Raw genomic sequence first — 27,347 nt, forward strand, 5'->3', positions numbered from 1 at the left:
TGAGTGGTGGAACGTGAGTGCATGTACTCGCATGCACACACTTGTCCTGCCCTGAGGGTCTTGGGGGATCAAACTCAGGTTGTCAGCCTTAGCAGCTGACTACAGATTTGTATGTTTCCCTCTAGAGCTAGCAGGAACTGAATTTATTTATTTATTTATTTATTTATTTTGTTTTGTTTGTTTTCCGAGACAGGATTTTCTCTGTGTAGTCTGTTCCAGAAGCAAGCAGGGCTGGACTAACCTGCAGACCTGCCGGGGCTGCCAGACGCAGGACCATACTTGGCTGTCCTGGACTCGATTTGTAGACCAGGCTGGCTTTGAATTTATAGAGATCCACCTGCCTGTGCCTCCTGAGTGCTGGGATTACAGACATGCACCACTTCACCCGGCAGGGTTTTAATTATTCACTCACTTAAGTTTTGAGTCAGGTTTCAAGTGGCCAAAACTAGCCTCAAATTTACTAAATAGCCAAGATAACCTTGAACTTCTGACCCTTCTGCTTCCACCTGGGTGCTGGGATTTCAGATGTATTTCCCCAGGAATTTTCTTTCTTTCTTTTTTTTTTAAATTTTAATTTTATCTATTTATTAATTGGTGTTCTGCCTCTATGTATGTCTATGTGATTGGTGTCAAATCCCCTGGAACTGGAAGTTCAGATGGTTGTGAATTGCCATAGGGGAGCTGAGATCTGAACCTAGGACCCTTGGGAGAACAGCCAGTGCTCTTCACCACTGTGCCATTGCTCCAGCCCCGGAATTTTTTTTCTTGATTAGAAAATTTTGATAACTTCCCAAATGAAGATGTGAGATATTTTGCAAAGTAACACACTCCTGGATCCTCTCCTTCCTCTTGTTTTCCTCTTCCTTTTTCTTCTTCTCATTTTGAGAAAGAGCATCACGTATATAGCCCAGACTAGCTTCAAAATTATAATCCTCCTGCTTCAGATTTTCTAGTGGTGAGGTTTCAGGCATGCTTCTTAAAACTTTTCATTGAAGCTCTGCGTTGAGAACGCCGCTTAAAAATGATATATAGGGGTTGAGAGTGTAACTGCATGGTATTTGCTTAGCCGCGTTCTTGAGTACCCAGATTTAATACCTAGTACCTCTCACCTCCCTAATAGGAGTGTTGTTTTTTGTTTGTTTGCTTTTAAATTGGTTGATTGTGCAGGGGCTGTCTTTAGTCTTGTATGTCAGTCAAATTTTAGTTTATGTGCTAGTGAAGCAAGCATGAAATACGAGTTTTATGCTTTCAGTAATTTTTAATAAGTCCACTTTTGTAAACGCAAAACCCTAGACACTGTTGCTTTGTTGCAACTACATTCTTTGAAGAAGTCTACTGAAAATAAACAGGCATGTGTAAAACTGCACCCAATGTAATTGTCTAGCAGGTTGTTGCTGTAGAGACCTGGAATCCAGCTTGGGGTCCAGCCTGCAGCCACTTGTGGGAATTTACTCTGTGGAGGAGGCTGGCTTTGAATGCAGAGATATCCAATTGCCTCTGCCTCCCAAGTGCTGGGATTAAGGCCTATGCTACCAGCTGGGCCCAGTGATGTACCTCTGTAATCCCAGCTTTCTGGAAGGCAGGAGCATGAGTTCGAGGCCAGCCTGGTCTACAAAGTGAGTCCAGGACAGTCAAGGTTACACAGAGAAACCTTGTCTTGAAAACAACAACAAAGGCCTGCAATACCACTCCTGGCCTTTTATTTATTTATTTTTTGGTAGCACGAAGAATTGACTTAGTTCTCATACATGCTAACTAAGTATGCACTCTACTGCTGAGCCAAAGTACCTGCACGTGGGTGGGGTTCTTAAAGTATTTGCTGCAGTTAGTTACCTAGTTGGGTTTTTCTTCCCTGTTTCTTTTGCTTGTTTTTGTTTTGTCTTTGAGACTGGGCTTCTCTGTGTAGCCTTGGCTGTCTTGGACTCACTTTGTACACCAGGCTGGCCTTGAACTCACAGAGATCCGCTTGCCTCTGCCTCCTTCCCACCAGGGATTTAAGGTGTGCGCCACTACACCCAACTTCCTCCTTGCTCTGTCTCTAGTGAATGTGATGTTGTTATTGTGTTGTGTCTTGCTAGTTGACATTTAAAAAGACTTATTTATTTATTATGTATACAGTGCTCTGCCTGCATGTACATCTGCATGTCAGAAGAGGGCACCAGATCTCATCACAGATGGTTGTGAGCCACCATGTGGTTGCTGAGACTTGAACTTAGTACCTTGGGAAGAGCAGCCAGTGCTCTTAACCTCTGAGCTATTTCTCCAGCCCAGTTGACTTTTTTTTTTTTAACCGTTGGGAGAATACCAGGCTGGTTGTTGACAGTGTAAACCTAATGGTTTTTTTCAAGGATAGATGTGTGCTGGTTAGTTGATCCAAGCTAGAGTCATCTGAGGGACCTTCAGCTGGGAAAAGGCCTCTAGCAGACCAGCATGGAGGCAAGCCTGGTGAGTAATGACTGATGTGGGAGGGCACAGTCCACTGCTGGTGCTGCCAGCCCTGCTTGGGTGACCGGAGAGTAAGCCAGGAGGCAGGATTCCTCCGCATTCTTCCATGGTCTCTGCTCTGGTTCCTGCCTCCAGGTTCCTGCCCTGACAGCCCTCCGTGATAGACTAGAAGCTGAAATAAACCCTTTCTCTCCAAGTTTATTTTGGTAATTGTTGGGGACAGGCCATATGGCCAATGTTCAGCCATCTTGTCAGAGCCTAGGTCCCTACTCCAGCAGTCTGTCATTTACCAGAAACCAGCTGACCCTGTTGTGGTTCTGGCAGTTAGACTAAAGATAAGATATAGACGGAGCCACCCTGTTGTGGTTTAGCACTTAGATTAGATAAAGATAGCAAAATATTCGGTGTGGCAGAACGTTGTGACCTGTTTGGAATTCCTCGAATCTTGAGATAGCCTGCAGCTGGGTTGCCATAGCAATATTTTTCCCTGCCCCCTGCCTTATAAAACCTTCTGCCTGAACAATAAAGTTTGAGAGCTTGATCAAAGACTTGCTCTTCTTCTTCGTGTCTTGTGTTCTGTCCCTATACAGGAGAATTCTCCTCCCGAGCGTTAGTGGAACCCCGGCAGGCCGGGTCAGGTAATAGTGTTTATCATAGCAACAGAAAAGAAACTAGGACAGAATTGGTAGCAGAGAGCAGACTGTTGCTGTGACACACTGGCCAGGCTCTCTTGGGCAATGTCATGGAAGCATTTGGAACTTGAGGCTGGAAGAGCCGTGAACGCTTGGAGTTCAGTGAACTGTTCTGTAGGGAAACCTGGAAGATGATGTTGACAGAGGTGCAAAAGGGTGGAGCCTCATTTTGAAATGTCAGACGCAGAGATGATCAGGGCTGTTTGTGATAATTTGATTTAAGAATCTGTGGGTGTTGCGTGACAAGACATCTTTGCACCCCAGGTAGGGAACCCACGACAGACCAGGGTATGGACACTACCAAAATCTACTTTGGTTAACCAATGAGTTTTATTCACTTACAGGAATATTGGTGTGTTAGCATTACAGCTCTGGGGGGAAAGGTTACCTGGCAGTTAGGAGCCAAGGAATGCCACAAAGTCACATTGCACAACAAACCCCACATAAGAGATCTATTGGGAAAGACACAAGATGGTGGCTGCCGCTCCTCAAGACCGGCTTCGTGTAGGGTTTCCTGCTGTCCCTTCACTCCAAACCCCAAAATTTTTCAGAGTGGGGATTGGTGAGATTGTAAGTCCTGAGCTTGGTTGAGCCCAAGGATTGGTGGGTTTTAACCCTGGAAGTGAGCTGTGATCATCCTGTATTCCTCCCTTTTTTATTACAGGGATGGGGGAGTGGGGGCTGCTGCTCCTCTTCCAGAGGACCTAGCACCCATATGGCAGCCAGCAACTGTAACTCCAGTTCCAAGCGATTTGATTCCTTCTTCTGACTGCCTGGTCATGTGCTACGCATATATACATGCAGGCAAAACTATCCTATGCATAAAATAAATTCTTAAAAAAAAAAAAACAACAACCAGGGGTTGGGCATGGGGGCCATGCTAGCATTAGACTACCTCCTGCTGAATGCAGAGCTTGGGTGTCCTTGAGCAGAAGAGACCGGAAGAAGGCTGTTTTACCAAAGCCCACCCCGGTGTGGGTGAGCTCACATAAAGTATGTGGGAACCCGGAGCACTTCAGCACAGCCTGCCAGCAGCTCAAATAGGTCGGAGAGTGTCCTTTCCAGGTGCCTTAGATGGCCTCAGTCTTTTTCAGGTACTTTGGCTAGTGTCTTCCCCCCCTTCCCCGCGGCTTGTCTGGTTTCTGTCTTCTTGGCAGCTTTGGTGGTCTGGGAGTCTTCTTGGCAGCTTGGCTTCGTTTCGTCTGAGAGGGGCTCTCAGCCTTTGTTGCCTCTGCCAGGGAATATGACCTGGAGAATACGATCAGTTTCAGGGACTTCCTGAAGTTATTTTGAGGCGCTTGCCATCCTATTCGTTTTGGTTTTGTTGTAGTTTGAGACAGGGTTTTTCCGCGTAGCCCTGTCTCGGGAGCTCTGCCTCCCAGGTGCTGTGGCACTGAAGGCGTGAGGCCCCCCCGCCCCCCCCCCCCCCACTGCCTGGCTTTTACCTTTGTGTTTTTAAAAGCTTCTCTGCAGGATCTGAATGTTTCAATAAGGGAGGAAAACTGTTAAACAATCGTGAGTGCCTCAAGGGGAAAAAAGAGAAACCATTGCCTCTTGGAACTATTGGTGCTGGTTAGCTGGGGCTGAAGAATCAGCTGTGCTTAAGGAAAGCCGGTCTCTTAGGTGAAGTCTTGCTATGAGGTGAGTTAAAAAAAAATCAAGGTAAAGACTTGTAGGCAATACGGACTTAGAGGATTTTTTCTTTTAAACAGAAGGTCTTGTAAACGTTTCTGTGAAGTGAAGGTTCCCATTAGGAGTTGTGTGAGGATCACCAGAAGGTTGATGGGCAGGCAGATCTTTTCTGTGGTGAGTGCCGTAAGACTGGAAGGATCAAACCATTGCCAAGGTGCAGCGCCAGGAATGGGTCTCCATGGAGACTCAGCGGATTCAGAATCAAGTTCCATTTCCAGGAAGTCTTTGTTCTCAGCTGAATGGAGCAGCATGTGTGAGAGTATGCAGCCGGCCCTAAGTCTGTTTTCTAACAAGTTAGGTAACAACTGTTAGGCATTCTTGGACTGATGCAAGATAGATACCCCTGTGTTTAACCTTTCAGGTCTTTGATGGGCTGTGTGTGTGATAGGCTTGTGTGAAGTGGAGGGGAAGTCATGGGTTGTAGGGCGTGACTTAGTATAAGCTGTCTTCCGCTGGTACCTTTTTGGTTGTGTTCTGTTATGGACCAAAACCTTGCTCGATACTTTCTTTTGGGAAGAAATTAGTTCTTCTTAGCACAGTGAAAACAAATGTTACTATTGTGCGGGGATGGGGGTCTGCTTAAGTCCAACTTAGCTCAAACACCAAGTCAATGCAGATAACTAAAATTTACTGTAATCAAGCCATTACTGATGGATGAGGGCCACCAAACAGACACGGGAGCAGGACTGAAGGGCCGGTGTACACCTCATTTAAAGGATAAAGCCATAACGTAAGGGGGAGCAGGGTGGGCTGTAGCACTGTCCAATCGTATTTTGACATAAGGGGTTGAGCAAGGGAGTTTCCATCAATCAGGAATACGAGTAGGTTCCTGGGCCTGGGAACATGAACTTGTTTGACCCAGTCAGTAAGATGGAGAAGTTGTCCTTGAGATGTCTGGACTCAGACAACTGTTTGCCTACCACAGAAGCTGTTCAGCTATTGGGAAGTCCCCACCTCCTCTAGGGCCTGGGACCTTGAATTTAGTTTCTCCCTGTGATTAAATGGAGCCTGAAAACAAAATGGTAGTGCTTAGAGTAGCTTCGTTTGCTTGTTCCCAACAGATACTGCTCACCCTGTCAGGCGTGTAATTGGACAAAGCTGAAGCTTTCTTATGGGGTCGGGATTCAGAGACTAATTCAGAGACTCAGGCTTGTTCTTTCAAGCCTTGACTTTGGGAGCATGAGAGAGATTTTTTTCCTTAGCCTAACTGAATATCAGGGCTTTAGATCTTATTAGATTAGTTCCTCTCATCTTACCTAGCCCTTTAAGCCTGTCCCCTGAACTACAGGTGCAGTTACTATTCTGGATTCTTTTTTTTTTTTTAAAGATTTATTTATTTATTATGTATACAGTGTACACCTCCAGGTCAGAAAGCGGGTACCAGATTTCATTCTAGATGGCTGTGAGCCACCATGTGGTTGCTGGGCAGGTCCTCTGCAAGAGCAGACAGTGAGTGCCCTTAATCCCTGAGCCATCTCTCCAGCCCCTATTCTGGATTTGTAACACAGAAATGTGTGTCAAGAGTTCATGGTGACTCCTAGTCACACTTGATGGTACTGCCTGATAACCATTCAAAACACAAAGTCACCCATAGTAATTTAGACATACTGTTTTTTGTTTTTTTAGGGACAGGGTTGCAGGTTACACTAACCTAGACAACTTGGTGAGAGCATCTGAGAGTAAAGAGTTGTGGAGAGCTCAGTGCGTGTGTAGCATGCCAGGCCCTGGGTTTGAGCCCCAGGACCGTATACAGTCTTTTGTGTTTATTCTTCTAAAAATTAATTATGTTTATTTGTTGTGTACCTGTGAGTGGGTGAGTGTGTTACGGCATGCCACATCCTCAGCTCTGAGATCTGAGACTGTTTGAAATAGATGGTCTCTCCGGGACAGTTGGGTGCCAGGAGATCATCACAGCTCAGGTGTCAGACGTTTCACATGGACTACCTCCATGTTATATCAGCTTGAGAAATAGATACAGAACTGGTTTTTTTTTTTTTTTTTTGGTTCTTTTAAGACAGGGCTTCTCTATGTAGCTATGGCTGTCCCAAAACTCACTCTGTAGACCAGGCTGGCCTGGAACTCAGAGATCCGGCTGGCTCTGCCCCTGCCTCCCGAGTGTTGGGAGTAAAGGCGCACACCACCACTGACCCCGGCATACACAGAGCTTTTTGCCTTCAAAAAAATGAAAGCATGCTTAGTTTCTCTTAAGAGCCTTCGGCGTCCCGCCTCCTGTGGAGCTAAGTGACACCACTGGGAAACGAGTTGTAGTTAAGTGACCTGTAAGTAAAGGTGAGGGTGCCTGGCAGAGCAGCGTGGCTTGGCCGTCTAGATAGGTGACACCTGCTCTCTTCTGCTCCCTTCTGCTCTCACTTTACTGCGTCCTCTGGAGTCACCACAGCTTCCTCAAAATGCAGAGCTTGGAATGAGCTCATCTGTGTGGATCTCACTGCCTCCTAACCCACCTTGTCGTCTTTAAAATAATCTTGCATGCCATCTCACCCCAAGTAGGCGACTTGGTGTGAACCTCGCTTCCCTGAGCTACTTAATTACTTCCCTCCAGCCATCGACAGAAGTCATGCTGTGATGCAGTAATGGGAAATGAGCTGAGGACAAGGCGTACTCAGTCAGGAATGCTTGCCTAGGTGCACAAAGCCCTGGATTCTATCCTTAGCACTGCATCAGGCAGTCAGGGTGGTGCATGCCTATACTCAGCACTGGGAAGGAAGACTGGAGCATCAGAAACCCCAGGTCAAAGAAAAGGGAGCCTTTTTTTGCTTAGCCCTCTGGAGTCAGCTCTAACTACACAGTGTGGTTCTGTGTGGCCAGAGCTTAGATTGACCCAGATGTCACAAACCAAGTGACATTGCAGTTACTTTGTTTCCCTTCACATTTCCTATTGTTACCTTATTTGTTAGATTCCGGGGTCTGGGGCAGCCCTGAGAAGTCAGCCTTGGCTACCTGTTCCTAGTAGGCCAGTTAAGTGAGTCGTAGTGAAAAGCAGAAAAATAAGTTTACTTAATGTGGCCAAATTTAGAAGAGGGAACAAATAGAGAGATCCAGTTCCCACCCCACGTTCTAGGGTTCTGATGGGAAATTTAGGTTTAAATAGGGTTCTGAGCTGGCTATGGTGTCATACACCGTTAATCCTAGTGCTCTGGAGGCAGAGGCAAGTGGATCTCTTGAGTCAGCCAGGGCTACATAGTAAGTAGGACAAGATATGCTTTAACTAAGCAAGACTGGCTGAGGTGTGGTCCTACCCATCATTGGCTAGGCTCCGGTTTCTCCCAAAAGGCACTCCTGTTACCAGAAAGTTCCTCCTGGTTGTCACCAGTCTTCAATCTTTCCCTTTTCTCAACATGAGATTTCTCAACGTTCTTGGTCTGTATAGTCTGATATCCGAAGGGAAGGCTACAGTGTCTCTAGAATTTTCCATTCCTGCCAAGATGGTAACACTCCTTATGGTGAGGGGTGTGTGTGGGGGGGGGTCTATGCGGTTATCATAGGTTTCCGTTTATTCAGCTTCACCTGTCTTTCCATCTGGTCATTAAACAGGTGTTGGCTGAGTGCCTGTTGTGTGCCTGTGCCAGGTAGGGTATCCCTGAGGTGAGGAGGCTTAGTGCCATCAAAGGCCTCCACAGTGCCAGGGAAGCTATGGGTCTCTCACCTCGCAGCAGTTATAAATTAGAACTGAAAGCCCTATTGCCTGCAAGCCTGCTGCTCTGCGCTAGAGCGACCAACAAACAGCAGACTCAGATGCTTTTTCTCTGCTGAGGGACTGCTGGACGGCTCTCTGGAGTGCAATTCTGAGGAGCAAAGCTAGTGTAGCTGGAGCTGAATGGCCTGTCCTCAGCAGAGCCACCTTTTCTCCTTATTCTTAATCTAGTTCACCTTTTAAATATTAAATACATAAATAAAATGGGGCTGGCATGTCAGGAAGAGCAGATAGTCTTCCTAAGAAAACATGGCTTAGAAGCACTGGGAATGTAGCTCAGGGGTAGCCAGCCCACTTGCCTAGCAAGCACCAGGTCCCGGCTCAGTCCCTACCATTCACTGTCCCCACCTTCCACCCCACAGAGAACACTTGCTTTCTGTGAACTTGCCTTTGTGAGACCTCAGCACACCAGGCCTGTTCTTAAATTTTTACTACTATTATTACTTTGAGCAAACAGTTTTGACTGAAAATAGGTAAAAATGCTTATTATTATTATATTTACTTATAAAAATATTTATTTACTTTTGAGACAAGTTTCTGTTATGTAGCTCTGGCTGCCCTGGAACCAGACTGGCTTCAAACTCAAGAGAGATTCACCCGCCTCTTCCTCCCAAGTGCCGGGATTAAGGGCATGCACCACCATGCCAGGCAGATAAAAATACTATTTGAAGTATCTTAAATTATTTTTTTCCTGTCCTTAACTGTGTTTTGTGGTACATCTTTGTGTCGGGGTCTCGGTAGCCTAGGCTAGCTTTGGACTTGGACTTCAGCTGAGGCTAACTTGAACTTGTGATGATCCTTCTACCACTGCCCGAGTGCTAGGAGGACAGGCTCACCTCCCTCACCAGCTTTAGGCAGTTCTGGGGAGCCAACCTCTGGCTTCCTGTGTCCTCAGTGTATTTTCTTTTCTATTTTTATGTTGCAATATAATTTATTATTTATGGTCTTAAGATAATTAGGTTGAGATTACCCTTCATTGCTGTTCAATGTAGAACACTTTGCTGGTACTTTTATTCACAAGTCCAAAGTAATCAAGATTCTTTTATTTTTTTAACTTAAAATTTAAGTTTGTGTGTGTGTGTGTGTGTGTGTGTGTGTGTGTGTGTGTGTGTGTTGTATTTCCATGTGCACGTGGATACCCTTGGAGGCCAGAAGAGGATACTAGATCCTCTGGCACTGGGGTTGCTGGTGGTTGTGTGTGTGCCACCTGATGTGGGTGCTGGGAACCAAACTCCAGTTCCTCTGCAAGATCAGTAGAACTCCTAACTGATGAGCTGCTCTCTAGCCCCTAAGGTTCTTTCTTTTCTTTAAAAAATATTTATTATGTATCTTGTTCTGCCTGCATGTACCTCTGCACGCCAGAAGAAGGCATCAGATCACATTCTAGATGGTTGTGAGCCACCATGTGTTTGCTGGGAATTGAACTCAGGACCTCTGGAAGAGCAGACAGTGCTTTCAACCTCCGAGCCCCTGAGATTCTTTCTTAAGCTGCCTTCTTACCTCCAGCTCCTTGAAATTATACAGCACAGCATATATGCAATCAAATGTATAGCTTGAGCTTTATCAAGTGTGTGAACTCATGAGCCACTGTCCCCACATCCACTCACGAACACTGTCACTTTCTGTCTCTGAGTCTGCTTTTGTTTTACCTGTGACAGAACTTTGTGAGTACAGAATCCTGCAGCATGAACTTGGCTGCACCTGAGGTCGGCGCTGCAGGTGTTGGTGTGAGCATCATGCACTTGTTCTCCTTGGTGGTGGCTGGTGTCGTGTTCCACTGGGGGAGCCCCTGCTCTCTTCCTGATGGTCCCTTGGCTGCTTCTAGTTGTTGTCTGTAGCAAAGCTGCTGTGAGTGCTTGTGTTCCAGTCCAGCTGCTTCTCTCCTGTTACTCCCTCCGGTACATACGTAGAGGTAGGGTGGCAAGATCAAAGGGAAACTTAACTTGCAAGAAACTGCTAAACATTTCCAATGGGGTTTTGTGTGTGTCTATGTGTGCACATGTGGACAGTTAGCATGCAGATATGTACAGGTGGGCGTAGAGGCCAGAGGTCAGTGTTGGGTGCTTCTTGACTCACGCTCTACCAGTTTCCACCCTCCGCACTGGTGTGTAGGGTTCTTTTCTGTGTCTCCCTCTCTGTTAGGATTAGGGAGGGGTGACGTGAGGTTAGGCTTCAGAGTGTTTTAATTTGCTTCTCTGTTGCTGTGATACCACAATGACCAAAAGTGACTTGGGGAGGGGAGGGCCACTGCCCACCATCTAGGGTAACCTAGAGCAGAAGCTGACATAAGAACTGAAGCGGGGACCGTGGAGGCATGCTGCCTACTGGCTGGCTCAGCTCCCTTGCTCACACAGCCCAGGCTAGCCCAGGGATAGCACCACCCACAGCGGGGGCCCTTCCACATCAATTAGCGATTAAAAGAAAGTGTCAGATACCACAGGCTAACCTGATGGGGACAGCTCTTTAGGTGAGAGTCCTCTTCCCCAGTGACTCTAGTTTATGCCAGGTTGACAGAGAAAGGGACAGAATTGGATTGTCCTGGCAAAAGGGACTTGGGAGGACTGATGTTTGTTTCCAGGGAAAACAAAGGATGTTCTCGTAAGGTCTTATTTTAGTGTAGAGCGTGTGTGTGTGTGTGTGTGTGTGTGTGTGTGTGTGTGTGTGTGTGTGTATCTCTGTGTGTGTGTGTCTATGTGTGTGTCTGTGTGTTTTGTGCTGTGAGGAGGAAGTGGATCCAAGGTCAGTTGACATTATTAAGTTAGGTTAAGCGACACTGTGTTCTTTGCAGTTTGGGTTGGGGCAGGTGTTTGGAAAGTCCCAAGGACATTGCTGGATAAGGGGCTCTGGACAGTTCTACAGAATAATGTGCCTGATTAGTACATGCCTTGTGGGACATGACTGTAGTCAGTTGTCCCTGGGTCTGAGCCCAGGGAAGCCGGGCATGTTCTTTCCCTGCTTGCAGTTTTCCTTTGAGACCTTTGTTACCTGGAAGTCCTGTTTGCAGGACTGTCACATTCCCACTTTGACACTTCTTTTCTTTTTTTTGAGACAGGGTTTCTCTATGTAGCCTTGGCTGTCCTGGACTTGGCTGTGTAGACCAGGCCAGCCTTAAACTCACAAAGATTCTGCCTCGGCCTCTGCCTCCCAAGTGCTGGGATTAAAGGTGTGCGCCACCAGCCTGGCCTTGAAATTTTTCTGTGTTAATGGATGTTAATATTATTTTAGTTGATTCCTAGGAGTATAAGCATATGCCGATGGCTCTCTCTTTCCCAGGAGTAGTATTGTTTTTTCTAATTTTAGCCACTCTGGTAGATGTGAAGTGCTACTTGATTGTGATTTTAATTTGCATTGCTCTGATTTTGAATGCTTCTTTTTCATGAGCTCCAGGCCATTTATTTCCTTTTGTCATCTATCTTCAAGTCTTTTGCCCTGTTTCTATTTTTGGAAATCCAATGCAGATGTATTAATCTGTGTGTGCCACAGAAGAAAAACACCACGACCTTAGCATAGTTGTGTTTGTTAAATCTTTCTGAGTTTTTCTAACGGAAGATTATTAGGATGACCGAAAAATTGTGATCTGTCCAAACTGTTGTTTTGAGAGACTTTAAACATAGGAGTTAAAGTATAATTAGACCTTGTTTCTGATAAAGAAAGGCTCGGCTTCCCTGGTCTGTGGATGTGACCTCAGATAGAGCTGGTGATTGGATGTAATAGTAAAAAGCTTCTAAGATGTGCAGTGAGCAGACAGGAACTCAGAATCAAACCAGAATGGCTGAGTGCTCTGGCCACCCTTGCCCATGCTGCGGCCTGACGGGCTTCACTGTGCCCCTGGTTCTGAGTGCACAGCACATCAGCTGGCACCTGGCGTACTTCTCTGCATGCTGTGTTAACCAGCACTGTCTGAACGCCTCTAGATCGCAGGGCTCTGCTGCACATGCAGTTCTCTCCTCTCACAGTAATGTTCTGGTTAATTATGGAAAGCAAAGACGTTTAGTAATGCTTTCTGCTGCCATCCTCAGAACATATGTGTCAAGTATTCTATCTTTGGGTTGTGTTATGGTAGAATGATTTTAAAAATTGCTGACTTGGGCTTGTTAAAACAAACAAAAGTCTTTGAATAAATTTTGCCTTGAGATTGGGGCAGAATTGGCAATTTCTGAAGCAAACTTATTTATGCCATTTTGTACTATGTATTTATGTGAAATATGTAAAATGGCATGTGTTCTCAGCACTGATGACTGTAATAAAATACATTTTTTTTTCAAGACAAGGTTTCTCTGTGTAGCCCTGGCTGTTCTGGACTTGCTTTGTAGACCAGGCTGGCCTTGAATTCACATTGATCCACCTGCTTCTGCCTCCCTGAGTGCTGGGATTAAAGGCAAGCGACTCCTAAATGCTGGGACTAAAAGTGTTCGCTACCACTGCCTGGCTGTACACCCATGTTTTACTTAGGTTAACATTAAATTTTCTATGGGAAAACTGGTTTCCTGTGAAGATGGTTTAAGAAGGTCTGAAGTGAAGTTTGTTTGAAGTGTTCCTTCAGGCAAGTCTTTGTTTTGAAATAAGGTAAATATTGACTTATCCCCCCCCCCTGAAATTATTACTTAAATAGAAAAATAAGAATTTGTTAAAGTTCCTGGCTCACAACCCTAGATGAGCATCTATCTGCTTCAAGTGTGTGGTCTCTGTGACGTGGGTCAGCTCTGACCATTATGCCCAGTGGGCATGGAAGCTGCTAGTGAGACAATCTGATCACACCCTCCCTGTCCTCCTGCTGCTGCTGCTGACCTGAGTCAGGGTTGTAGTTAGGCTTCTGTTGCTGTGATTAATACCATGACCCAAAGCAACCTGGGGAGGAAAGGGTTAATTGTAGCTTAAAACTCACAGGTCAAACTATCACCAAGGCAGGCAGGCAGGCAAGCAGGCAGGCAGGCAGGCGCTGAAGCAGAGAACTCTGTTTACTGGCTTGTGCCCATTGCTTACCCTGCCTGCTTTCTTATTCGGCTGAGAACCATCTGCCATAGGCAGCTCCTCAGTTGAGATTCTCTTTCCAGATAAGTCTGTGTTTACATGAGTTAAAAATCAAATGCACGCCTGGCTTTTAGGGTTTTTTTTTGGGGGGGGGGGGAGCAGTCATGTCTGAAAAATCATGACTAGAGTTTAATAACACTCACCTCCACCTCACCACCAAGAAGAAGAGGAGGAGGAGGAGTAGGAAGAGGAAGAGAAAAGAAGAAGAAGAAGAAGAAGAAGAAGAAGAAGAAGAAGAAGAAGAAGAAGAAGAAGAAGAAGAAGCAGAAGCAGCAGCAGCAGCAGCAGCAGCAGAAGCAGCAGCAGCAGCAGCAGCAGCAATAACACACTCACCTTTGCTATGGTTATACTGAAAGCCAATTTTCAACCAGTTCTGCCAGGTATAAAAAAGAGTGAACTCAGAGATCAGGTTTGATTTGTGCAGATTATATTTCACGTGTAAGACTGCTACTTTTGGGATTGGTACCATTCAACTGGTAATTTATAGCTAGGAGCTTGATGGGGGGGGGGACTGAGCTTAAGTACCAAACATGCTTTTTAAAATGAGTCTTGCTAGACTGTGTATGTGTCTGTGTGTGCATGTGTCTGTCTCTGTTTGTATGTGTGTCTGTGTGTGTGTGTGTGTCTGTGTGTGTCGTGTCTCTGTGTCTGTGTATCTGTGTGTGTGGTGTGTCTTTGTGTGTGCTTGTGTGTGTGTGTGTCTGTGTGCCTATGTGTGTCTCTGGGTGTCTGTGTGCCCGTGCGTGTGCATGTGTGTGCATGCCTCTGTGTGTACCTGCGTGCATTGGTAATGGAGCCACATGCCTTTACTGTTGAGTAGCACTGAGCTATGCTTTTTCCTGAAACTAAAGTCGTGTGTATTTTGGATTGGCTTTGAACTTTTTATGCAGCCAAGGATGCCCTTGAACTCCTGGTCCTCCTGGTTTGCTTCTCAGGTGTTGAGATTTCAGGCGTGGGACCCCATACCCATGTGCTGTTGGGGATCAAAGTTCTGTGTGTGGCGCAAGCTGTGTGTCACCGAGCTACATCTCCAGCTGAAGCTAGCATATGAATGCGAATTTTTCACATAGCCAGAGAGCGTGTGAGACGTTCTGGGCAGACCCCCCAGTGGAGTTTCAAGGTTCCTTGCTTTAAAGGACAGGGAATCATTGCGTTCTCCCTCTCAGTCAGTGGGCATAAACCCAGGAGTCACACAACAGTCACTGAAGGAGGGGAGGGTAAGAACATAGAGGCAGTTGGCTAGAGGCACAGACATTTTCCACTGAGAGCGAGTGGCTGGAGCTTTTTGTTTGTTTGTTTTTGTTTTTCCAGACTAGGCTTCTCCGGGTAGCCTTGGCTGTCCTGGACTCACTTTGTAGAGTGCTGGGATTACAGGTGTGTGCCACCACGCCCAGCTGGGAGTGGCTGGAGCTTTATGCTTGGCTCTTCATAAGTCTTAGTGGGAGAGTTGCCAGTGCATTTCATGAACAGGGGAGCTGAGTACATAGTCAGTCATGGACTTACTAAGAGCATCTTGGAATTACTTTACTATGAGAAAACATTTTTAGAGTTCTGGGCATTAAACTCTGGTCATCAGGCTTGTATCACTGAGGATCCAGCCCCGTTACCTGCTAAGTCATCTTAGCCCCTACTTACTGCCTTGAACTATTGATTCTTGCGTCCTCCACCTCTGCCTTCAGGTGCTGGGATTATGTTTATGCCCAACTCGGGACTAAGCTACCTTGCAGTTTCTAAATTGTGGTGGTGCAGAGTCCAGCTGCAGGCCTGTCTGGTCAGAGCTGAGACGCTCAGCTGTGTGGGCCACGCAGCGCCCCCTGGTGGCAGACAGCGGCGATGGGGTGGGCGGGAGTCCCGAGTCTGTGGCGGAGGCTGGCGCCGGCCTGGCCCCTAAATCCTTCATCACGCGTGCCTGGGTCATGCGGGCTGCTGGGCTTTGAGCTGTCCCTAAGCTGGCTGAATCGGTCCCTTTGCAGGACAGCTGTATGTCTGGGCTCTTCCTTTGCGGGACAGCTGATCCTGGTTGCGCGTGCTCGTGGGCTAGGTCTCTCTCTGACCTCTGGTCGTGCGTGCCTGTGGGCCTGGCCTCTTTTGCAAGGCTCTGGCTCCTGGCCGCCCCGGGGACATCTCAAGAGTTTGGACTTCCGGGGTTGGCTCCCAGTCTGCTGCTTGTCAACCGCCAGGGCGTTGCCGTGCCCATTGCTTGGGCGCGGCCCTTTAAACTTCACTGTTTTTTATAAACTTCGGGGGTGTGGTCACCCTTGCATTCTTCATCCCGTTGCGGTCACCCAGGACCTGCCGGCTCCTTCTCCTGCCCTGCCTTCCAGATGCTTTGGAGTCATGAGCTGGGAGGGCACGAGGACCCCTCGGGTGGCCGAGGTGATCCGAGGTGAGTGCTCAGGGCAGGACTTGGGCTGGCTGGAAGAGCATGCTGCTGCCTCCGGAGCCTAACCGGCCTCCCCTCTGGGGCCAGTGGCTTTGGGGCGAACTGACGCCTTGCTGTGCTTGTGACCCCTGTGTCCTACACCCTCTCCACCAAAGCGGTGAAACTCTCCCCCCTCCCCCCAGCTCTGAGTACTGCAGGTCAAAGGTCATCTGTGGTTGGAAAGAGTGAGCCTGTCTGAGAGCTGCTTCAAGAAGTTTGTAGCTGCATTTACTAGGACATGTGTGCAGCAGTTTTAAGAGTGGAGATGCAGATAGAAAAGAAAAGCTTAAATTACTATTAGGGGAAAAGTACGTCGTTTCTTACCATTAGCAAATTGCTCTGAAAAGAATATTAAGTATTTTAGAGGTGTCCTTTATTTTTGCCATGTTTTGGGGTGTAGGTGTTGCCTTTTCCTGGGGTGGGGGCGGAGGGCGGAGCGTTTGAACACTACTGCCCTTCTTTCTGAATGCCATAGCGCTCTGACTATTACACTCATGCAGCACTGATTCCATCCCAGTCTGGCTTCCCATTGCTTTGGTTTTTAATAGAATTTCATAAGAAAAACAAAGCCATAATTCCAAATTAATAAAACAAAACAGAAACACCACGTCCATGAGAATAACTGGATAACACTTCTTGTCTTGTCCTTCTCTGTAAGCAGCAGTATTGAAAGCATTCTTTGTTTTACTTTAAAAGATAGTTTCCTGTGTGCGCTCGTAAACTTGATGCGTGGCTATAGGCTAGCCATCAAACACATGCCGTGTTCCCTGAGATTTCTTAGTCTTACTTGCTCCAGAAGTCAAAATAGTACCACAACACCTACCACTGTGGAAACCTGTTCAGATTGAGGCAATTTTTTAAAAACTCTTGCTTATTTATTGATATTCACCAAAAGAGACTGTTTCCATGGTCACCTCTGCCATCTGAAGCGCGTGTGGGTGGGGGAATCAAACAAACAAACAAAACCCATCTTTGAGTTCATCAGAAAAGAGTTGGGTCTTGACGTGGGGCACTTTTTTAAGAACTTGAAGAAAAGAACATTGCAATTTTTCCATTTCAGATCGCCTTTGTTTTGCCATTCTCAACAGCAGACCAAAGAGTGCAGCAAACGAACACTATTTCAACATAGATAATGAACTTGAGTATGAGAAGTAAGTATTGCCCCGTAAAAGACCAAAACTTGTACAGTTTCTGATGGGGATCTCTGGGTGTGTGTCAGATGACATAGCCTTGGTAAAATCATGTATCTGGTGATGATCTCTGATGTTTCAGATTCTTGGTAATAAAGTAGATCGTTGAGGAAACAAAGAACCTTCATATAAACACTGAGACTTGATATTCACACTGCAGAGCTGTGTGAAATATGAATATGTAAAAACACTGGTTTTGCTAGTGGAAAATAGATACAAGAACAGTTTTCTTAATTGAGCTTAGAGTTAGTCTATACCTGGTGCGTGTGCATGTGTGTGTGTGGCGGGGCATGTTAGGAGAGGGCAGTAAGGTCTGATGCTAGCTGAGCTCACCACTGATGGGTTACAACTCTAGCCTACCTGTTGCCTATTTCAGTCGGCCTTGCTGACCAGAATAGTCCTTCTGTTAGTATTAGCAGGGCAGAACCTAAGAACTATCTGGCCAGTATTAGTTTGGGTTGCTGGATGTCCTCTTGGCATAATTTGTTTTTAGGAGCATTTACATTCAGAACAGCTAAAATATGCATACTTGTTTCTATTTATTTTTTTTAAAGCTTCTACGCGGATTTTGGACCACTCAATCTAGCAATGGTTTACAGATATTGTTGCAAGATAAATAAGAAGCTCAAGGTAATTTTAACTCAGGGTTTGACTGAAATGCTCACTCAGCAGTGTGTTAGAGCAGAACAAAGAAGACCTGGCCCTTTTTAAATTGTTTAAAAAATTCAAAATTTGAAAAAAAAAAAATGCTTCCTCTTACAAAACAAAGCTGTTGGAGGCCAGGTGTGCTCAGGTGGGAGATCCCAAGTTTAAGCCAAGCTTGCTCCAGACATCAAGATCTTAGTTTTAGAAAACAGAAGAGGCTTACCAAGAAACTGGTTGCCTACTGAAGTGTGTTTTAGGATGTCTTGGAGTGGTGGAGTGCACCTGTGGTCTCACCGCTCTGGAGGACTGCTGTGAGCTCATATGGCATACACTGACTGTTTGAGACTGACTTACACTGTCGGATTCTAAAGTCTTGTTTCTCATTGTAGTGGTACTTAGAATATGTACTTAAAAAAGAGTTCTTAGTCCAGAGAAATGCCTCAGCAGCCAGGAGCCACATGGTGACTTAGGACTGTCTGTCCCTGGAGTTTTCAGAGGATTGACACTCCCTTCGGGCCTGTGTGCACTGGTCAAATGAATAGAGCACATACATACTTGCATGCAAGAATACATTTAAAAATATTTTTTCCCCTAAACTTAATACTGCATATATTTGTTTCCTAGAGGTTCTTCTGGGCTTTGAGACACACTTACTGTGCAACCCAGACTGGCCTACAAGTGCCTGAATCCCCTCACGGATACACCAACGCATGTAACTTGTGTTTTCTACATTTAATGGAATGGGTTATATTTGAGTTCTTTGATTCTAGTTTGGGTTGCAAATATTAAGTCAAAGTGAGAGGCAGTTACTTAGCTACATCCCTTCTTACCTGGCCACCTTGGAACTGAAGCCAGACAAGGAAAGTCTTCCCTTGCTTTGGCCATCTTTCTTCCTGCCTCCCTTCCCAAGGCAGCTGATGAATAGACAAGAAAAAGCAGATTCTGCTCTCTCTGCGCTGGAAACCCACATAATGCTGCACAAGTTACTCTTCAACCCTTTACACCTATGGGAGTAGGAGAACCCAAGATCAGCGGTGTGTCACTGAGGACACACAGTGTATTCTTCTGATTGAACACATATCCTATTCCTTCATTTAAAAAATTAGAATTATTGATCAGACATTTAAGGAATACCTGGGGGTGCATGATGGTGTGTGCCTTTGATCTCAGCACTGGAGGCAGAGGCAGGTGGATCTCTGAGTTTGTGACCAGCCTGATCTACGTAGTGAGTTCCAGGCCAGCCAGGACTACATAGTGAGACCGTGTATCAATTTTTACAAAATAATTTGTTACTATAAACTGTCAAGTAGAAAATACTGAATTTGTTAACAGGAATTAAAACCGAAGAAAAAATTATCAATGGATTAACTACCATTTATTTTTGCTTAACACCGTCATAAGTTTATGGGTAAGAGAGATACTTTTTTTCCCTCCTGAGCATCACCTCTATTCACTACTCATCATTGTGGACATCTTCCCAGGCCCTCTTAATAGTAAAGTCAACATCCATGGCCTTCCGTCTTCCGGTTTCCCTACTCTTTCCCACTTGTCAGTGGCAGTCCTTTGTTGTCAGGGGGCCAAGAGGCCGGGCCAAGAGGCCACATAATCCCCTCTCCTCCCAATTACTGTTCCTGTGCTTTAGTTTTGATAGAGTGAGTCTCCACATACGTGCACCTGTGCATGCACCTTCACTCCCAGCCTGTTGGAGACTTTATTCTTTGCATCCACCTGAAATGAGCACATTCCTGTCTAGTGATTTGCTGGAGGCAGGGATGAGGTGTGGAGCACCACCCCGCCTGAAGCCTCACTGCCCACTTAGTTACTGAGATTCAGAGTGCCCTGGTGAAGAGGGGCCTGTGCTGCCAGTGGCTAGCTACGTTTTGTTTTTGTTTTTAATCAATTTTGGTCTCTTGATCCATATAAACCACTAACGGAAACTGATTGATGGTAGAGACACCAGAACATTCAAGCAAGCATGGGATAGTGAGATCAGTAGTGCTTTCACACATACTGAGCGTAGTCTGTTCCAGGCTTACTTGATGCATTTCATTTACATTAGTGCAGAACCACTGGGGGCCTGCTGGGTGATGACAGCTTCCTTTTCTTTTTAACTTCCTGTTGAACTATAACATACGTAGAGAATTATACACAGATTTTCATAAATTAAGAAGAGTCCTTTCGGGACTGGAGAAATGGCTCAGCAGTTAAGAGCACTGGCTGCCCTTCCAAAGATCCTGAGTTCAGTTCCTGTCCTGTGGTTACATGGTGGCTCACAGCCATCTATAATGCGATGTGCTGCCCTCTTCTGGCATACAGACGTACATGCAGATAGTGCATTCATTCATTAAATAAATAAATCTTACAAAAATAAAAAGAGGCCTTTCAGCTGCTGTCTCATGGATTGATTTTGTTGTATATTCTTCTAACTAGTGGCTTTAGGACTATGTATGTTCATGCATTTATGTCTTTGTACCATGTATGTGCAGTGCCCACAGATGTCAGAGTACATCTAATCCCCTAAAATAGGAGTTACAGACGGATGTGAGCTGCAGTGTTGGTGCTGGGAATCAAACCCAGGCCTTCTTCAAGGCAGCAAATGCTCTTAATCACCGAACCATCTCCCCAGCCCAGGATTAGATATTTTTTTTAGAAAGCAAATAGACCAGGCTTGATGGTGAATGCCTTTAATCCTGGAATTTAGGAAGCAGAGGCTGATGGGTCATTGGGACTTCAAGACTAGCCTAGTCTACCTAAATGAGTTCAGGATAGCCAGGGCTATTAATGAGACTCTATCTCAAGCAAATGGGGAGTCTAAAGGCAACTTTTCCACTTTCTTACATCTCCTGATATAGGAAGCCATGGTTTATTGTTGACTTTTCACATTGAGACATTTATAGTTTCCAATGTCACTAGTTGTGGATAATGCCATGATCTTATATCTCCTCAGAAAAACATGGCACTGTTGAGTGACAGTGGACTCCAGTGAGAACTTTAGTCCCACAGACTCTGGATTCATAAGTTTTTGTTCTTAAAATTAAAAGTTCTTGGCTTGGGGCTAGAGAGATAGCTCAGAGGTTAAGAGCACTGGCTGCTCTTCCAAAGGTGCTGAGTTCAAGTCCCAGCAACCACATGGTGGCTCACAACCATCTAGAATGAAATCTGGTGCCTCTTCTGGCACCTAAATGGTACATGCTAGCAGAACTTTGTAAGCATAATAAATAAAGAAATCTTTTTAAAAAATAATCCTTGGCTCTGCTCATAGCTTTCCGAAATGACCTGAAGATTGGCCTGTCCTCAGGTATCTGTCTGTTCACACTTCTGTTTCTCCTTTTAGTTTAAAGTAATTTTGATGTCACAGTATGTCATGGGAAGGCATCTGGGTTTTCAGGGCATCAGTGTTGTTCTTTTTAGAGGTTTTAATATCTAGATTGCTTATGCAGCGTGAGATAGAGAATTTGTCAAAAGCAAAATTTTAGAAAACTTGCAGTGGCCAAGAAAATACTAACAATAGTTTGTCTTGATGCAGTCCATTACAATGCTGAGGAAGAAAATTATCCATTTTACCGGCACTGATCAGAGAAAACAAGCAAATGCCGCCTTCCTTGTCGGATGCTATATGGTAAGTGTCGCTGGCCCTGCGGGTCTGGCCCTGCACAGCTGCTTTGTAAGGCAGGGTTGGCGTGCTGCAGCCGCTCCTTCCTAAGACACTGTCTTGGTTGGTTTCCAGAGGGGATGTGTTTGTTTGCTTTTTGAAAGTCGTCCACCTCAGCAAGACTTTGCTCGTGTTGCCTTGGAGCATGTGTGAGTCTCTACTTGGTTTTACTGCGAACCTAGGACTAAAAAGATTTTTTTAATTAGAGCTTTTTGACTGATTGCTATGAAAAAGTTGGTATCTTTTAGTCTTTAAGGTTAGTGAATAATGCTTCCCAAAGCAGCTTTTATTAATTCCACGATCTGTTTAGAGAATTATAAAGTGATTTTGCTAGGGTCAGGCCCAGTGTAGGTTGGTTTTGTGGTTCTCTTTCTACCTCGAGGGTTTCAGGTTGTCCAGCTTGGTGGTGGCGGCAGCTTTACACACTGAACATCTCTCTAGATACCCCTGTTCCCTCTAAGTGTATGAGCATGTGTGAGTAGCTGTGTGCACATGGGGGTGTATACACACACACACACACACACACACAGCTGTTATTTCTGCGAGTGCCAGGATCTGAACCCCAGTTCTCATAATTGTGCAGCAAGGCAGCAAGAGCTCCAACCACTGAGCCATCATCACTCCTGGCTTGACTGCTTACATTTGTGACTTTGGCCCTAGGCTCTTTCAAATGCTAGGTCTCTCTTTATGCTGGGCGGCATCCCCAAACCAAGCCTTATACCACCTCACACCCCCTTACAATTCTCTCCTGTTACATACTCTGGTAATCTGCATTTTACAAAGATTGGGTCAAAAAAATTGGTGGAACTAGTTGAAGTTGCACCTTGAAATTTGATTATTTTATATGTTCGGGGTGTTTTGTTACCAGCTGCTTAGGCCTTTTTGATTGTTTCTTTTCCTGGTTGTGCTCAGAAAAGTAGTGATTCATCTAAGAAGGTGAGAGATGCAGGTGGATTATATAAAAGTAACTTTTATTCTCCTGGCTCAATTGTTGTCTGAGAGGCTAACTGCCTCCTTCTGCTAACCTAGGCCTAGTCCTGGAAGCTTCTAGCCTCCATACAATCTAATCTAGGCCTAGAATGTTTTCAGCCTCTGAGACTTGCTGCTTAATGAGCTCACCCTTCCTTGTTCTTCCTGAGCTCTGGGCTGGCTGGTTCAGCTCAGCTGTTGTGGCTCAAACTCTTCTCCCAGCTGACTTATTTAATGTGGCTTCTCTTTTGGCCCGGAATTGCTCAGCTTGTCTCAGACTAACCCAGCCATTTGCTCTAATCTTCTGGCTTCTTCTCATTTTTTTTTTTTTTTTTTTGGCTCATTCTGTCTTAACCTGAGCGCGTGCGCTCTCTCTCTCTCTCTCTCTCTCTCTCTCTCTCTCTCTCTCTCTCTCTGCAACCCATCTCTCTATTACGGTCCTGGTAAAAACTGCCTCCTCTCTCTGAGAAACTGCCTCTTAAGTAGCTTCCCTTTCCTCTCTCATGAAAGTTGAGCATATGCTATTCTGTGAAATCTTCTCTGATTCATCATCTTTTCTGCCACTCAATTAGACATCACTTTCAAACATGGGTGCTTCCTTCTACAAACTAACTTTACCTTCATTTGGGATTAAAGGCACGTACCACCATGCCTGGACCTATGCATTTCTTTACTTAATACTTGCTCTATACCAGGCTGGCCTTGAACTCATATCTGTTTTCCTCTGCCTCCTGGATCAAAGACATGTCTGTGTTCCAGCCAGATCACACAGACCTAGAAGATCTTTGGGTGTGATCTCTTGCCAGAGCAGCCACGTTCTGAATCAACATTCCTCTCCAGGTTTGTGTCTCTTTAAGCCTGGATTCTTCATCTGAGTTGTTTCAGTCTCTTGGTGTTTCTTGTGTTGGCAGCAAGTCCTGAAGCAAAAGGAGAAAGCAAAAGAAAGGCCGGAGAGCTTGCTGCTCTTGCAGAGGACCTGAGTTTGAATCCCAGAATCCATGATGGTAGCTCATGACTAACTAACTGCCTTTAACTCTAGCTCAAGAGACCTAACAAGTGTCTCCCTCTGTAGTCCCATCTGGCCTGGAATTTTTTGTAAACCAGATTCAAACTCAGAGATCCTCCGCCGCTTTCTCTCTTAATAATTAAAACTCTACAGGGAGGGGCTACAATCAGGATGTAAAGTGGACAAATTAAAAGCAAATAAATTAAAAAAAAAAAAAAGTTAAAACTCTGTTGTTGTAAAGAATTTGCAGCCAAGTGTGGTGGCACACACCTTTAATCCTAGTTGTTCTTACTGTGGTTTTATTTTCACTTTTATTTTTATTTTCCAAGACTGGGTTTCTCTGTGTAATAACCTTGGCTGTCCTAGACTCCCTTTGTAGACCAGGCTGGCCTTGAACTCACAGAGATAGATATGCCTACCTTTGCTTCTCAAGTGCTGAGATTAAAGGCTTTACTACCGCTGCCCTGCTCGATCTTGTTCTTTTTATTTTTATTTTTTTATTTGGTGGTTCTGTGGGAATGAACTCAGGGCCTTCAGCATCTAATGAGGTGTCGTGCCATCAAGGTGTGCCCCTAGCCTATGGCAGCAGCGAACGAGGAAGATAACTTCCTACATTTATAGACATCCCATCCTGATGCACCTCTGGCTCAGCTAGTGGTTGAATTTGGGCACCCAGAAGCTTAGCTTTGCTTTTGTGTTTTCATAGTTAATATATCTGGATTTAGACTTCCTCTAAGAGGCTTGTTTGCGCACATACATCAATGCTGATTCCGTGGTTAAGAATTTGTCAGGTGTACTGACTGGTTTTGCTTGCCAACCTGACACAAGCTAGTATCATCAGAGAGGAAGGAGCCTCAGTTGAGGAAATGCTTCCGTGAGATCCAGCTGGAAGGCATTTTCTCAGTTTGTGATCATGGGGAAGGGCCCAGCTCATGGTGGGTGGTACCTACCATCCTTGGGCTGGTAGTCCTGGGTTATGTGAGAAAGCAGGCTGAGCAAGCTGCATAAAGCAAGCCCAGCCACTGCTCCATGGTCTCTGCATCACTTCCTGCCTCCAGATTCTTGCTCTGTTTGAGGTCAAGGATGAACAGTGCTGTGAAAATGTAAGCCAAACCTACCCCTTTTTCCCCAACTTGCTTATTGGTCATGGTGGGGTTTTATTTAGCTTAAAAACAATTTTTAAAAAGGTTTATTTATTGTGCCTCCATGTATACCTGCGGGCCAGAAGAGGGCATCAGATCACATTATAGATGGCTCTGAGCCACCATGTGGTTGTTGGAAATTGAACTCAGGACCTCTGGAGAAGCAGTCAGTGCTCTTAACCACTGAGCCATCTCTCCAGCCCCAGTCATGGTGTTTTTGTCACAGCAATAGAAACCATAACTAAGACACCAGGAAAGCTGGATAGATATGGATATTCTCCAAGGTTATTACTCTGCCACATGGAAACGAGTTTGTGGGAATATTAGAGTGTGGCCATGACAGGTGACTTTCAGGCCGTGCTGGGTGGGCTAATGGGGAAGCTTTGGAGTGGTTCTAATGCTTGGTGGGGAAGCAGGAGAAAGGCTTCCAGTAAAAGAAAGGTGTTAATAACAGGAAAGAGTTTTGACATGTGATAGAGACACTTCAAAAGATAAAACACCTGGGTGAGCATTCAGTTCTCTGGTTAAAGTCTTCCAGAGATGAGTGCTAACCCCTATGAACTGAAGTCTTGATAACTTTTTTTGGAGTTGTTGAAGTTTGGCGGTAGTAAAGCTTGAGCAGTAATGTTCAAACAAACCAAAAGTATGGAAAGAATGTTCGAGCCCAGCGGTAGGTCAAAGGCTTGCCTAGTATGTGACGGGCTCTGAGTTCCAGCCCCTACATTGCAGGGAGGAAAAAGAAACAAAAAACAAACCTAACAACCAACAGAAAGAAACAGCAAAGAATGACGGGGAGATGGGTGGAGCGGGGAACAGCGCCTACTGTGCGTAGCATCACGTCTTCAGCACCAATGTAAAACAGGTTAGCACAGCTGCCCATGCCTGTAGCCCTAGCATTGAGTGGAGACACATGAGCATCCATTTCAGTGAGAGACCTTGTCTCAAGGCGGGAAGTTAGGGAGCAGTAAAGGAAGGTGCCTAATGTCTTCCTCTGGTCTCTGCGTATATATGTAGACAGGTGTCCACCCACCCACTCACAAGGATGTAACACATTTGCATCTATATACATATATATCAGCAAACACAGGCATATACTTGCATACATATCACAAATTGCAAACTGCATTCACATGCACACACATACATATAAACATTTACATATGCACACATTTATACACAGCAATACTTCCATCTATTTACTTATTTAGTTATCTTTTTTAAAAATAACCTTTACCATCCAAGACTCTTTGGTCACTTGGAAGCCAAATTTTCTAAGGAAAGGGAAAAGTGAGTAGCATTTGGTATTGTACAAATAAATATTTTGTTTGGTTTGGTTTTCTTTTTAAAAGATTTATTATTTGTTTATTATTATGTATATAGTGCTCTGGCTGCATGTACACTTGCAGGCCAGAAGAGGGCATCAGATCACATTACAGATGGTTGTGAGCCACCATGTCGGTGCTGGGAATTGAACTCAGGACCTTTCGAAGAGCAATCAGTGTTCTTAACCTCTGAACCATCTCTCCAGCCCTAAATAAATATTTTGTATGTGGATGTTAGACTGCAAGTACGTATGTACTCCATGTGTATACCTAGTACCTTCAGAGGCCAATAGAGGGGGTCAGATTTCCTGGAACTGGAGTATGCCTAATGTGGGTGCCGGGACTTGAACTTGGGTCCTTTGGAAGAGCAGCAAGCTTTATTAACCACCAAGCCATCTTTCCAGCCTCCATGTTTTGTTTTGTTTTCCTTTAACTTGGGATTGAACCTAGGACGCAATATGTGCTGGGTTGGTGCTCTACCACTGAGCTACAGTTATGCGTCTTATTTGTGTATTTATGTGCTTGTGCATACTGTGGTGCATGTTTGGAAGTCAGGGCAACTCCTAGAAGCTGTCCACCACCTTCCATCTCCTGGGGCCTTGGAGGCAAGCCCCTTTGCCCACTGACCTGTCTTGCTGTCTTGAAATCCGCTTTTTACATTAAAAACAGTACCAGTCTGTCTCACTGGTTATTGTCTGTGGTTACATCCTCCTGTTAAAGCTTTTCTGCAGACTTCTATACCTTAGGTTACACACACTTCTGAGGCAAGACTTCTAGGATTTTTCTCTGTAAAAAATAAACACAACGTCTCCAAGTGTAGACTCCAGGACACAGCAGGCTATTTACCATGCAGCTTGCAGACCCACTGTCCTCCATGGTTAGTTGTTACTCTGGAGGAACTAATTGTGATAACTTGTAGGTTCCCTTGTAAATACATAATCACTATGGTTTTTAAAGCAGTTCTTACAGACCTTAGAATGGCTTGCCTTATAAGCATTCATATGGAAAAATATGGTCCTAATTAGTTTCTGAGAATACACTAGCTCCCCAGTCTCTGTGTAGAATACCACAGTCTGAGATTGCCTTAGCCGTCAGGCTGAGAACTTTAGGACTTTATTTAATGGTGAACTTTTGAACCTCTGGTCCACTTTTTAAGGGATATCACTGTTTGCACTTTGAGTTAAGGTGGCTCCAGGGCAAAGGAACTGGACCCAGTGGGAGGCTAAAACAGGTATCTGGAGGAGGCTTAGGGTCAGATTGCATTCAGCTGGCAGGGCAGTGGGGACCACAGAGTAAAGCCAGGTTGGATGGTCACAGGCTCTGTGAACACTCTCCTGGATCTTAGGAAAGGCAGAGAGAATAGCCAGGCCCACAGGCAGGAGCCATACCTACAACAGTTGCTGCTCCCAGCTCATGAGGCTTATTTC

At 45.3% G+C, this 27,347-nt stretch overlaps 1 protein-coding gene across 3 annotated transcripts in view; it reads left to right on the top strand.

Moving 5' to 3' along the window:
- The window catches only part of Cdc14b (cell division cycle 14B), a 79,599-nt gene that overhangs the window by 10,849 nt on the left and 41,403 nt on the right, over window positions 1-27,347 (top strand). For 2 of the 3 annotated variants that reach the window (XM_051151140.1, XM_051151141.1), the window contains exons 2-4: window positions 17,055-17,145; window positions 17,739-17,814; window positions 21,356-21,448. In XM_051151140.1, the coding sequence (XP_051007097.1) occupies window positions 17,055-17,145; window positions 17,739-17,814; window positions 21,356-21,448 (260 nt within the window). Of the gene's footprint in view, window positions 1-15,336; window positions 15,959-17,054; window positions 17,146-17,738; window positions 17,815-21,355; window positions 21,449-27,347 lie in introns of those variants that run through there. The other variant, XM_051151142.1, reaches the window with a different exon arrangement.

The sequence above is a fragment of the Acomys russatus genome, chromosome 9 (genome assembly GCF_903995435.1).
Source record: "Acomys russatus chromosome 9, mAcoRus1.1, whole genome shotgun sequence".
Lineage (NCBI taxonomy): Eukaryota > Metazoa > Chordata > Mammalia > Rodentia > Muridae > Acomys > Acomys russatus.